We start from the raw sequence: 14,884 nt of genomic DNA, 5'->3' as shown, positions 1-14,884 counted from the left end.
GGGATTTCTAAAAGCTATTATTCTTCATAACTTCCCATTATTAAATTGTGACATTATGGAAAAATGGAAATGGCCTATAGCTTTCAGTGCCAGGAGTGTCCAAGGACCTGTTTGGCTCACCAGGTGCAGGTCTTTTGATTCGATGCCTGTAGGTGACCTACACGTCGTGATGAGGATGAAATGATGATGAAGACAACACATACTCCTAGCCCCCCTGCCAGTGAAATTAACCAGTGATGGTTAAAATTACCGACTCTGCTGGCAATTAAACCCGGGACCCCTGTGACCAAAGGCCAGCGTGCTAACCATTTAACCATGGAGCTGGACTGTGACATTATAATTGCCTTTGATTGAGTAGTGGCTGACATTATATCTGTAACCACAACCTACCTGAGAAACTGTCTTGTAAGTCTCAGAACTAGATTAGTGCCGAGGATTTCTATATGTAAGAAATACATACCATATTGTCTTTCTTTCTGAAATGGTAAAGAATCTCTGATCAGCCTGGAATGTTCCCCAGCAACTTATACAATGTTTAGTGATGCACTTACATGAGCTGCAGGTTACATCTTCAGCACTGAAAATGAGATTCTTTGAATTGAAAAAATGTCCAAAGTCATACATATTCTGATTTGCTGTGAGTGCAGCACATTGTGCATAGATATCAAAGTCAGAATTTGAAGTTTGTTTTATTGTGTGTAACAGAATGTTCTATCTCTGCATACGGTTACAGAAGGTCATTCGGGATTTCTGGTGATGAGTTGAAGGCCGCTGGTGGCGCTGTTATCAACTTGAACACATCAAAACTGGGAGTGATGATTCACGTCAGTACTGAGAACATGCGTGTAGAGTTTCATGACATTAGCTGCAATGATGGCGAAGTATATTGATCCTTACTGGGAGGGGTATATTACAGCCCTTTCTGATGCTCAATATACCTATTATGCAATCCAAGGAATGTGCAAGCAACATGATTTCTTGATATCAAAGAACAGGATCAGTGCTGTATTGAACCAAAAAGGCAAAGGCCGACTGGGCTTAATTCCAGAGGGGAAACAGGCAAATCCATGTCCATCCACCAGCCGTAAACCAGAAGTGGTAAGGAAATCGAAGGCCTTTGTCCCAGGTGATAAACCTGCTCCCTCCCACCAAGGACTATCAAACATAAGTTGGGGATGTCTGTTTCAACAGTTAACACCATAATCAACAAGGACCTGCAATTAGAAATGCGACATAAATGCGGAGTTCATAAGCTGTTGCCTCGTCACGTTTTGGAATGTCACACTAACGCAAGAAAGTTGTATGAGTGCTATCTAGCAGGGGACAGATGGAAAAATGTGGTAACATTAGATGAAGCATATGTGTACCTTAGAGACTGTACAAAGCCCGCTAGATTTACCACCACCCTAGAGACAAAAGAAATTATCAAACATGATATAAAGAATGCCAGGAAAGTTTTCCAAGGGGTTTCATGATCATCGCTGGATACTGCTACTGTGGCAAGTTAACCATTCGCCATGTCACTAATAATGAGAAGGTGAACTTTACATACAATCAGCATGAGTTTTTAACATCCATTTATAACAAAGATTTCCCAGCACTGTATGGGAGAGCAAAAAATCAGGTATGGGTACATCAAGATAAAGCATCAAGCTACAACTCTCGTGTAATTAACTGGTGTATAAAAATGATTTACGTTTCTTCTGTATTCTTGCCATAAAACCAACCATTTAGATATGTTATTATTACTGAAAATTCAGTGCAGCATGGAGCCCTATTTCACAAGAGTACATTAGGGCTGTAGTTTATAATCTTAAAATATTTTAAAATGAAAGATTGGTTTTAATGGCAGACTGTGCCGAAAGCCTGCAGTCTAATATCTTGGAACTTGAAAATAGGTGCAGTGAGTATGGTATGAAAATTAGCCTCTTGAAGACTAAATTGATGTCAGTAGGTAAGAAATTCAACAGAATTGAATGTCAGATTGGTGATACAAAGCTAGAACAGGTCGATAATTTCAAGTATTTAGGTTGTGTGTTCTCCCAGGATGGTAATATAGTAAGTGAGATTGAATCAAGGTGTAGTAAAGCTAATGCAGTGAGCTCGCAGTTGCGATCAGCGGTATTCTGTAAGAAGGAAGTCAGCTCCCAGACAAAACTATCTTTACATCGGTCTGTTTTCAGACCAACTTTGCTTTACGGGAGCGAAAGCTGGGTGGACTCAGGATATCTTATTCATAAGTTAGAAGTAACAGACATGAAAGTAGCAAGAATGATTGTTGGTACCGACAGGTGGGAACAATGGCAGGAGGGTACTCGGAATGAGGAGATAAAGGCTAATTTAGGAATGAACTCGATGGATGAAGCTGTACGCATAAACCGGCTTCGGTGGTGGGGTCATGTGAGGCGAATGGAGGAGGATAGGTTACCTAGGAGAATAATGGACTCTGTTATGGAGGGTAAGAGAAGTAGAGGGAGACCAAGACGACGATGGTTAGACTCGGTTTCTAACGATTTAAAGATAAGAGGTATAGAACTAAATGAGGCCACAACACTGGTTGCAAATCGAGGATTGTGGAGACGTTTAGTAAATTCTCAGAGGCTTGCAGACTGAACGCTGAAAGGCATAACAGTCTATAATGATAATGTATGTATGTATGTATGTATGTATGTATGAAAGATTAAGAGTTCAGTTTGTTAAAGATGAGAAAAATGAATGTTAAGAATTGGTTATAACAACAAGTCTTCTTGAAATTATCACACAATGGTTTAGAAAATACAAGATCACAACTGTTCAGGTGGTACCCAAATATAAGTCTTTTCCTTCCAAACACGGGGCAGGAGAAAAATAGATGATCCACTGTTTGAGGTGAACCACAAAAGCATAAATATCCATCTGTAAGTTGAATTTTAAATTGCTCAAGGTAAGATTTAAATCTTCCATGTCCCGATAGCAATTGCGCGTGGACAAAGTTAGGCACGAATACTTTATTCTGAAGTCGATCTGTAACTTTGGGGAAGAATAGTTCTCTTGTAACAGATCCTTTCAAGCTAGAAGTCCAGATACTGTTCCATTGATGTATAATATATTTCTTGATTTGTAGCACATTGGAGGTTCATCATATGGAATTCCGATGTTTGATGTGGCGGCAAATTTTGCTAAAGTATCTGCTCTTTCATTTCCATCAAATCCTATATGACCACAAATCCAAGACATACAGATGTGAGGACATTCTTCAGCTTCTGCTCTTGTACTAGCGGCTATTGAATTCATATTGTACTTGTCAATGGAGCTCAACGCTGCTTGTGAATCACTGTGTATCTTAGATCTATGTAGATGTGTTGTTGAGGAGTAGTTAATAGGTTACCTATGTTTGAAGGGATTTGCATGTTAGTTATATACAGGTTTTGTTGTGTTATATTACAATATATACCATACATACTGGTACCCAATAAAATCTGCTCCTAAAATCATATTTGGTAAAATACTCTGTACAATACTCTATAAAATTCCATCATAGTGTACTGATCCTTTATAAAGTCCATATGCTTTTCAGAAAGATAAGCATTTTACTCCTAAGAAATAATTGATTTAAGAATTATTTACAACCGGTATTAAATTCTGAAGTGGTTAGTTGTTCCAAATTTAGATGATGCAGTGAATGAAAGTAATGTTGTTCAAAAGTCGACTTACTTTTAGTATTTACCTTTGCACTAGCTGCATGTGTATTCGATTAAGCATGGAAACTTTTGCTAAAGTTTATCTCTGCATTGCTTTGAAACCTTGTACTTCCAATTGTTATAATATTTACTATATCCGCTCTAAATTAGATATTATAACTATCCTTTGAAATAAGCACTCAGAATTTTAGATAATAGCCTAGTTAAAGAGTAGCATGACTTAATTTCACTGTATTGCTTTGGAGAAGCTAAGAGCTTCTATTTGAGTTTTATAGCTTATATTTATTTGTACTGTATTCAGTTGATATAGCAATTTACAAGTATGATTAAATCATCATCATTATAATTTGTATGTATGTATCTATATCTCATTGTTTGATTTCACCCACCAACTTTGAAAGGTTATTATAATGAATTCCATAATACATGGTTGACTTCTGATGACAAAAATTAAGATTTGTGGCTATGGGAACAATCACATGTTGTTCATACATGTTTCTTAGCTGTTAGATTAAAGGGTAGTTATGAAAGCCCAGGTTCTCCAAAGGATATTACATCATACCACTTGGAGAATACATTATTTCAAATTTTATTCATTTATAAAATTTATAATAATATTTTTTGCATTTATTCTTTCATGGCCTAGAGATGATAGCTTTTGGTTTTATGCTGGTGTGTAACAAGACAAACTGTTTGAAAACTTGACATTGCACAAAGATTCTGCTCTTCATCCTTGAAAGTAAACCAGAACTATTCCAGTAGTTTATCTCACATTACAGACGTTGGTTGCCAAGTTGTAGGCGTACATTCCTATAAAAATAATAACCAACACAACCTAAAAGAATATCATGCAAAGTAATATTTATTATCTCAGCTCCTCAATATGTGTGTTGTGTGTTGAATCAGTAGCCTATCTAACTGTAACTCCTGCTACCTATGCCATGATCTCAACAGTCATGAAAGAATACAAGCTTGTTTTTGCTTTGTAATTCCATGATAAATTTCCTTCTTCTTTTCAGTACTTTTAAAAAAAAAGTGCTATTTGTTCGAGGCATCGACCTAGAAAGATCTTTTGCCCCTACTTGCACCATATGTTAGGAACCTGCGTGTATTTGGAAATTGCGGAAGTGTAAAGTGTTGAATATGAGGAAAGGAACATTAAGGACGACACAAACACCCAGTCCCCAGGCCAGGGATATTAAACATTTATAATTAAAAACCACTGACCCAGTCGGGAATCAAACCCGTGGCTGCCGGGTGACAGGCGAACATGTTGCATCCTTCACCGCGGGGCCGGACTTTCAGTAGGCTATTACATTTTAATTTCTTAAGATAATCATAAAATGAAAATATAGATTTGATGAATAAAACCAGGAAAGGAAAACAAGGCTTTAGATTTTTTTTTAACAGACTTTAATGAAATATCTGTCATGTTTCATTTACTTATAACTTAATGAAACCTTTAACTTTGGTATAGCATACTTCAGTTATGGTATTGATATGTATTTATTCTGGAATCTCTGTGCACTTCAAGTTTCTTTAGCAGTAAGAGCAGTACTCTAGACTGTCCATTTTAATGGCAGATTCAGGACAGAATTGCTTACCTACATCAGACTTAAGAATGTTGATTTACGGTATTTACAGTGGCTAGGTATGAGCAGTAATTAGGTTAGTGAATGCTATAGATTTTTCTCACGGCTTAGTTTCATATTCCTTTATGCATTTGGAAGAAATAATCATAGAAAAAAGGGAATAGTTAGTGGCTACTCACTGAGGTGGCCATGGTTCAAATTCCTAACAATACATGTAGGATTTTTAAAATGAAGATTCATGTCCCTGTGGTTTGGATTCCACATAAAACTTGAGGTCTTGTAACTACAGTATTAAGTCACATAAAACTACACATCTACTTTTTAGAATTGCTGAAATTGCTTGAGCGGTTCCCAAAATTACTCTCCATTTATAGACAAATGCACAAACTTTCTCTCATTATAATACACGGTGGATCTAAAAATTTGTAACAAATATCAGGGGTGATTCCTGGGATCAAAATGAGAAAAAAAAATCTCCCTATGAACGTGTCCTACGATATCTTGGTACATGGCCATTACGATACTGACTTTTTGTGGTTTTTCAGTGCAGTAATATGATAGACACATACAGTACATAATAGAAAATCACATTTGATTATAAAGATAAAAACACTTAATTCAGGGGTTATAATTTTAGGCCATTGGTGTTAGTGGAAAATTGAAGAAAATAAGTTTCAATTGATTTGAACTTGCTGTAACATTTTGTATTTATAATTATGAAGATATTAATCAAATAATTTTGTTTTTGTGGGAACTACCACTTCACAAAACTGAAATCTGTTCATGCTGTAAAATAAAAAATATGTATATTTATTACTAGTGCATATGAATTGTTTCCCAAACTTTACTACTAATAAACGTATGAACTCTTGCATTTAGAAAATAACAGTACTGTATTATTTGTTACATAATCACATAGCATTCGCTTAATTCTCTTTCTTCTCTGTTACAGTCGTTCTGCAGTAGTTCGTGGCAGGGTGGTTACAGCCATGGGCATGGGCCTTATGGGAGTTCGAGTCAGCACCAGTACCACTCTTGAAGGTTTCACTCTCACTCGAGAGGATGGGTGGTTTGACCTTCTAGTCAATGGAGGAGGTGCTGTTACATTGCAGTTTGGACGAAGTCCATTCCGTCCTCAGAGCCATATCGTCAATGTGCCTTGGAATGAGGTATATTTCCTTTCATCTCAGATTATTCACTCTAGAATACTACTACTACTACTACTACTACTACTACTACTACTACTACTACTACTACTAATAATAATAATAATAATAATAATAATAATAATAATAACAACAACAACAACTCAACGGACTGGAGAAAGATGCAAACAAGACAAGAGTCACAAAATTAAATCTGGCCTACAAGCTAATACAAAACAGGTATAACAAGTGGGCAATATCCTACAAGGCCAAAATCCGTCATTATAATTTGGTAATAAAACCAGAAGGATTGTACGCTTCAGCGTGCCTGATTTTAAATAAAAAAAGGGAGCTTCAAGAACTCAAGAAAGAAGGAAAGGAAGATTGAGGAAAATTCTGGGACCACAGCAGTCTACTGATGGGACTTGGAAGAAAACGAGAAATGAGGAGCTCTACTAGTACACTGAAAAGATCATGGGCACAATACGGAAACGCAGGCTAAATTTCTATGGACACCTAGTGAGAATAGATGATAAACGGCTGACCAAAAGGATCTTCAAATATATTATGGGGTTAAAGGCCACCTCCAACTGTGTAGAAGAGGTCAAGAAGGATGCGGAAGAAGTTAGAATTACACTAGAGATGATCCACAATAGAAGAGAGTTCAGAAGAAGAGTCGACACTCTAAAATAATTTGAAGAGAAACCACTAAAATGGAGGCCCGAGCATTTCTGAAGGGGAGAGAAAGATGAGGAACAAAAGAATGGAGAGATTTTGGGAAGAGAAAAGAAAGGCCAAGAAGCCTTCAGTTTTATGCAGTCCATAGATGGCCAAATTCGGAAAGAAAGAAAGAAAAGAAAAAATGAAAAAAAAAATAAAAAAAAATTGTGTTGTTGTTGGTTTCATGTCCCACTGCATTACCCTAGAACAGGGATGGCGAACCTTTTCCAACTAGTGTGCCATTTTAAGTCTGGATTATTATTCTCAACTGTTTACTGTGCCACTTGTTATTTTCGTTTGTAATGGATACAACCTCCACCCCTACTCACCACCGACTTCCATCCCTAATTCCAAATTGTGTTTCATAATATGATATTACATATATATATATATATATATATTGTAAAATACCAAATACATGTGATTGCATGTTTCATGGTCGTATTTTGCGAATACCACAAAAATAGTTAGTAGCTTTGTCGTTTATGTTAGGTTCATAACCTGTCTTCACAACGTTCACTGTAGAAAATATCTACTTGCAGGTGTATGATGACCCAAAAAAAGTAAGTAGCGCTGTAGCAAGTTTCTTCATGCCCGAAAACTTTTGTGGGAGACTGTTCCACTGTTCAAGTATGAAGTTCTCCGGCTTCTGGAGAGAGTATTCGCCATCCACAGCACACCCGATTTTCACTAATGCTTCATCAAGTTGTACGAAATTTTCACCCATACATGCTTTCTTAAAATTCATTCAACTCTATTTCTAAACTGCCAATATCTAATCACTAAAAAAAAACCTCATTTGTGCAATATGAGGTTTGGAAATAAAGTGCGATACTTTCTCCATATCTCAATATTGGGATCATTTCATGGCAACTATTTGTCTTACAAAATCCACAACAAAAAACAGTTACTCACTAAGAAAAACTACGCGATGCTGGCAACCACACACAAGCCAAATTTCACTAATTCACTTGATATGGGTGAGCGAATGGCTCGTCGGCTGCATCTGACATTTATTTCACTTGACTTCCGGACCTGTGGGTGTTGTAGTGTTGCCATAATGCACGTTCGAATGGAACTAGAATTTAGATATTCGGTATTTATTTCTTAAACCTGAAACACTATGACTGTACGATGGATGAGATATGTATAGTCTAGAGTACAAAACGTACATAAAAATGTTAAGACGGTCATGTGGTGTGCCACCGAAATCGTGTTCGCGTGTCACCTAATGACACGCGTGGCATAGGTTCGCCATCCCTGCCCTAGAAGATAGGGTACAATTATTGTAACAGAGTGCTGCAATACTCTAACTTCACTAATGCAAGAGTCATAAATAAAATAAATTTAAAAAATAATTGTGTATTATATTTAGACAGTATTTAAATTTGACTACTGTAGTATATAAATTGTACTAGTTGTTGTACCCATGATTGACAAGAAACTTAATTTGGCATTGCTCAGTGTATTCATCCATGCATAATGACAAATCCTTTGAAATAGAATATGTACTGTAGGCTATCTTAAGCAAGATGTCTATCTGAATTGTGAACAGATGATGGAAAATTCCAGCTTCATGCAGCAAAATAATGATACAGCTGTTAAGAGCAGTATCAGCCAAAAACATTCCCAGTCAATTTAATAAGCAATAATACCCAGTAATGCGAAAATAAACCTTCAGTGGGCAATTGAAAAAGCAATAACACTCAGTAATGCAAAATAAACTTTCAGGAAGCTTGATTAACTGAATGTGACTGTACAGACTGTGGACAGATTCAAATATTCTAATGACCCATGCAGAATATCAGGCCAACAGGAATGCATGTCTGCTGTCCCACACTCCTCCTTTCCCTTCCCAGTGTAAAGGAGACAGATGATGGAAAATAATATTTTAATACACATACACTGAATGAATGAAAACCTACAACCTGTTTTCCAGTCAGTGATTGGGTCAGGGATGGAATGAATGAAGCCCATGTATATCATAAGGGATATATTCAACATGAAAGGAATCCTAGGCCTCACAGTCGTATACTGCAGGAGTTGGAGGAGAACATGAGTTTACAAAGAAAGGTTGATAGGACTGGTGAAAGTTAGGAGTCTTGCACAAGAAAGTAGAAGCTGTGGTTGCTAACTCACGCTCCCAACATGAGAGCCTCTAGGGGTCCACTTTCGATCGCCTCTTTTGACAGGCGGGGGAAACTTGCATATGATGCTTGGACTTGCTCTGTAAGAAACAAAGTGGGTGCCTGGCAGAGAAATACAAAGAAATTTGCTAGGAATTTCCCTGAAGGACTGTCTGTGGGCACAAGACCGGAGTACAGGATGTTGGATGACAAAGCTGGGTTCGAAAGGGGAGTGAGAATGGATCCCATGAAGTGGACATGAGAGTGGTAACTGAATGCTAACCTAAAGATAGACAACGAAGCAGGGGAACACCCTTCAACTACATAGTCTGATGACGTGAAAGAGGCTGTGAGACCAATTTGGATGACTGCATGCAACAGAGAAATTTTGAAGATGGGAGAAGTCTTTGCTCCAGAAGAGGATTGAATGGGCTAGACCAGAACTGATGTGATTGTTATGGCTTTCTTCTTGCTCCCTAATAAATATATCACTATATCCTACCCAATATAATGAGGATATAAAACCATAGATAAATGTAACAAAATAAGAGAAATAAATAATTATAACTGCAATAATTCCAACGGTAAGTCCCGCACTCACCCGTGTGACAAACTTGAGCACAGCCAATGGCAGGTTAAATCTAATAAGAGACATGCTTTGTTGAGGTTAGTTTATGTTAAAAATAAACAGATACATGTCCCAGGGTTTGTACCACTGATCCTTATTTAAGGAGAAATTGGCCCTTTAAATTTAACAGTCTGCAAATATCTGTCACACTTCTCATCTAGTGGTTAGCGCATATGACTTCCACAAGAGTATCTTGGGTTTGAGGCATTCCAGTGTCTCATTCTTACTTTACCTTTTTTCCCCCTTTTCTTTTATCTGATTTTGTCTTTGTCAACTTATTGTTAGGAAATATGCAAACTAAATACACCTTCATTGTAGACTGTAATCAACTAAAAATGAGACTACAGGTATTGCTTACATTTATGGTAGGAAATGTCATAACAAAATACATTTAAAGAAATTAAAGTTGATTATCTGTTCTGTTATTGGCATGTTATAGGGATTATAGTATATCAAGGAATATATAAATAGCCTTCATTCATGTTGAACATCAGAGATTTTCTGCAAAAAAATGTTTTCTGCAGTCTTAAAGAGATTCAAATCAAGTCTCTCTGTATACAGAACTAACAAGAAATTTCTGTTTTAATAATATGCAGCCAAGTCCATGCTTTAACAAACATCCTTCTATTCTCTGAATATAGGTTGTCATCATCGATACGATCGTGATGGGAACTGGAGATGATAAGACAGTGCCACCTGTTCCACACTCCTGTGCAGCTCATGACTATGATCTGATGAAACCAGTTGTCCTTGCAACATGGAAACATGGATTTCAGGGTGCATGCCCTGACAAAAGTGCTATACTAGCAGAGTCTCAGGTAATTTTCTGTGTTATTTCCTTCATTCTTGATATGCCAGTTATGAAATGTATGCCGTTAATCATTTAGGTATATGAAATTGGCAAAACTTCCAGATTTTTCTAGGGCAGTTGTCAATTTTTATTATTGGTCATAGATATCTTCAAACTTTGCTCAGGACACTAATTTATTCTGAAATTGCTTGAAATGACAAACCCTTGTAAATGCTTGATGGATTTTTAAAATTATGTTATTATTATTTGAATTCTGCATAGAATGCAAGGCCCTGAGCTATGATCATGACATGATATCAACAGTCACTTGCTTGTGCTTTTCATGATTAAGATACCAATAAAAATAAGATATAAAGAACAGATCAAGCAAACAAAATTTGTAGGATGTAATTACTTCTCAATATTCCTAACTTTGATTTAACTTCATTTGCCCATCTTCATCCTTTTATGCTTTATCACTCAAGATGAGTGATATTGGAAGTACTCATCTAGTTTTTGTTGGTTGTGTACCTCCATTGTTACTCATTAAAATTTATGTCATTGTGACATTTCATTTTCACGTCTTTTGATGTGTAGTATGAACTGACCGATATATTTGATGTAAATTTCTAGGTTGTTCAAGAAAGCCTTCAAATCCCTGGAACAGGTTTAAACCTTGTCTATCACAGTTCAAGAGCTGCTGGATACTTATCGACCATCCAGTTGCAACTTACACCTGAAAGTATACCTCCTTCTTTGAAACTCATTCATCTCCGCATCACCATTGAAGGCATTTTGTTTGAGAAGACTTTTGAAGCTGATCCAGTTATTAAGTTCACTTATGCTTGGAATAGACTCAATGTTTACAGGTAAGGCATAATTAAACACAGCTATAAAGTTCATATTCACTATCTCTATCCTTAGGCAGGGCTCTAAATATGGTTATATATCACTAGATGTGTGACAAAGCAGCATGGTCATTAATAATTAGATGAAATATATAAAATAATATCATCCCCACTATGGAAGACTAGCAAAAGTGATGAACTAGGCAACCTGTAGTTCTAAAGTTTTGGTCTAGATTTTAATATTTGTATAATGCCTACCCTCTGACAAAGTCTTACATCTGCAGTTCGTTCTGCATGGCAAACACATAAAACCAATCATTAAAATTATATGAAAATTGATTTGATGTGAGTAATCACTATTTCTTTCAGCTCTCCTAATTTTTTGACTATTTGCACATTCGTTAGTTTGCCAGAGGGGGACGATATCATAAAATCATAATGTTGTACATCACATCATAGCTGTGATCAAAAAATATCCAAACTAAAATAATATTTCAGGCACTTACAAATCAACAGCAATGTGTGAGCCGACTCGTCCTGGTGGAAGCTCCAGGTGTTGTGTCTCCATTACTCTTTCTCCTAAAATTTTCTCTCAGACATCTCAGTACTTTGAGATAATACCAAATGTTCATTGTTTTACCCTCAGATAGGAATTCATGGTGCAGGACACCGTTGATGTCAAAAGAGAGAGAGTAAACAACACTTTCATGTTTGACATGACCTGCTGTGCTTTCTTTGTTTTCAATGAATTGTCATAAACAGTCTTCGTCATTTGGTACATCTCTGTAAACTTTTCCTCCAGTTTAAGGCAGAAGCAAATGTTAATACACTGGTAGTATTATTCACACATATCGACAATCTCAGCACGTTCTCAACAGACTTGCAAACTAACAGATGCTGAGCGTTAACTAATTGTTTCAGACATGTGTAGTAAATGGCTAAATACTTAGAAAGATTGCCACTATGCATTATCACTTCCAGAAACCACTAAGACTTCATATTTCATGGTATTCTCAAAGCTTTATTACTTTTTGAATCAGCCTCATATGAAAAACTCCATCGTAAAATTTTGAGCATTGCTGCAAGAGGTATATTTATTTGAAAAATGAGTACTGAAAAATTATAATTAAAATGGGCATAAAAATTTGGCCTTGTTTTAAGTATACCATAACAAAATTTATGTTACACTTTTTAATGATTATTTCAAGTTGCCTTAATCTCCCATTTGCTGTATAATCTAGCTTGTGAGATTTATTTGGAATTATTTCTTGCAATATAGAGATTAAAATAAGTCATCTTTAGCCATTACTGCATTAGCATAACTAGAATAACCATTCAAATGCATGATGTAGTAGGATAAGGCAAAAATAATCTTTAAAACATGTGGGAAACTTTTATTCCAGACAACGTGTTTATGGTGTCACAACAGCAATGGTGAAAGTTGGCTATGAGTACAATGATTGTAAGGATATCATCTGGGATGTCCAGACAACAAAACTCAGTGGCCATGATATGGGTATTTCAGAAGTAGGTGGATGGAACCTTGATATTCATCACAGATACAATTTCCACGAAGGTAAGTACACAAATATACTGACGTTATACCACTGAAAGAAATACTTATGTATTTTCCCTTTGAATTGTGTTTCATTGATCAGAACATCATTAGTAGGACTATGAAGTTTATACCAAAATATTGTGTTCAGATTGCAAACAGCTAGTTGTAAAATGGCTCTTGGCTCCTCCTGAGCACTATATACTGTCGATATACTGTAGTACTTTGTAGGGAATGGATGACAATGGCTACTAACAACTTTCATGATCATCCAAATCCAATAAAATCCTCTGAAAACAAAAAATTTAGGGCAATTGATTAAAGGTTGAATTAAACGACACCATACTTTAGCCTTTTGCTGGTACACAAGTGTTACAAAACACCTATGAAGAACCTTCACTGAACTGTAGTTGTTACCCATGAATGTCAAATAGAAAGACAAGTCAAACATGTCCTTGGACACTCCAGGCACTAAAAGCTATATGCTAAGTAAGTAAATGAATGAATGAATGAATGAACAAACGAACAAACATGCAGCAGTAAGGTATCAACACCCTTTTGATCAGATTGCTGCTTTAGAGTTGGAGATCAAGTTCATTCAGCCACTGGATTAACCCTTGTCTAGTCGCGCAAAAATTATTACGTTACTAGTCGTGCACGGAGGTAACCTCCGGGGCTAAAAATGCGCGTCATTTTTGTTCTTTGAGGTGTTGTTTTGGCATGTTCGTTTGCAGTATTCTTCGGTATAATTTAAAGAAACCCTTTTAAGTACTTGTAGGTTATTTTTACACAGTTTGTTTGATCTAAAAGCAGAATACTGGATACCTTAACTATGTCGAATGATCTTATGATATTAAATTCATGAGACTCACCATTACCTACGACGATCACATCATATGAAATATGAAATAATATTTCTCTAAAATAAGTTTAGAAGAACAAAACAACAAGATCATCAACCTCTAAAATAAAATATTATGCACTAAAATATAAGGTAATTTACTTAATCGCACACGGAGGAAACGTCCAAGCGATGTCACTCGTCACAACAATGATCCCACACTCGCACATGGGATGCACGATCGCATCGAAATGCTGACAGGACGAGTCCAAATGAACAAGGAGAAAGGTATAGGGGATAGGGAGACCCACAGTTCAACTGGGAAGTTCAGTACCATGCAAAATGTAATCGGCCTGGAGGAAATCTCTGTGAGTGACTAATTAAAGGTTAATGACAGTAGAACATTTACAAGGTCTAAAAACCATGGGGTGTATAAAACTTTTTTCTGCAGCAATGGAAATGAATACTCAAAGGATACTTAGTATGACAAACCCATTATTCCTTAATAATATGCCTATATATTTAGAAATCATATAAATCTATGTCATGATATATAATTAATTATTCAAAATGGTGGTGTATCATTGCCATTATTTTGCCGTTTCCCTGATCATTTCCAAACACATTAATATTTTTATATGATTCTTTTTTATTATGATTAGTAATGTTATAGCTACAACATGAACTAGAATCAGTGAAGTCCATCAAGTATAAATATGTTTTTCATGAAGTTATTTTAAAGTAGTCAATTTTTTATTAATTTTCATTTGAAAATATGTTTTTAAAACTTAACAATTGGAGCTAGCTCATCAATTCTAGTATATCTTCTAGTATATCTTCTTCTCTATGAAATATACATGCATGCAAAATTTCATCTTACTATCTTAAAAACTTTCAGAGTTATCAGGGAAACAGCTCTGTAAAACAAAAGTTATGGGAAATGAGAAACAAACTTACCA

General features: G+C 36.1%; 1 protein-coding gene across 1 annotated transcript in view; it reads left to right on the top strand.

Annotated features, from left to right (window-relative positions):
- Ten-m (teneurin transmembrane protein Ten-m) overlaps positions 1-14,884 on the top strand; it is a 107,189-nt gene that overhangs the window by 58,226 nt on the left and 34,079 nt on the right. The window contains exons 14-17 of the mRNA XM_068226818.1: positions 6,225-6,441; positions 10,533-10,709; positions 11,315-11,550; positions 12,933-13,105. Coding sequence (XP_068082919.1) covers positions 6,225-6,441; positions 10,533-10,709; positions 11,315-11,550; positions 12,933-13,105 — 803 coding nt within the window. The remainder of the gene's footprint in view (positions 1-6,224; positions 6,442-10,532; positions 10,710-11,314; positions 11,551-12,932; positions 13,106-14,884) is intronic.

Source organism: Anabrus simplex, chromosome 3 (genome assembly GCF_040414725.1).
Source record: "Anabrus simplex isolate iqAnaSimp1 chromosome 3, ASM4041472v1, whole genome shotgun sequence".
Lineage (NCBI taxonomy): Eukaryota > Metazoa > Arthropoda > Insecta > Orthoptera > Tettigoniidae > Anabrus > Anabrus simplex.
This window is presented reverse-complemented; position numbering and strand designations above follow the sequence as displayed.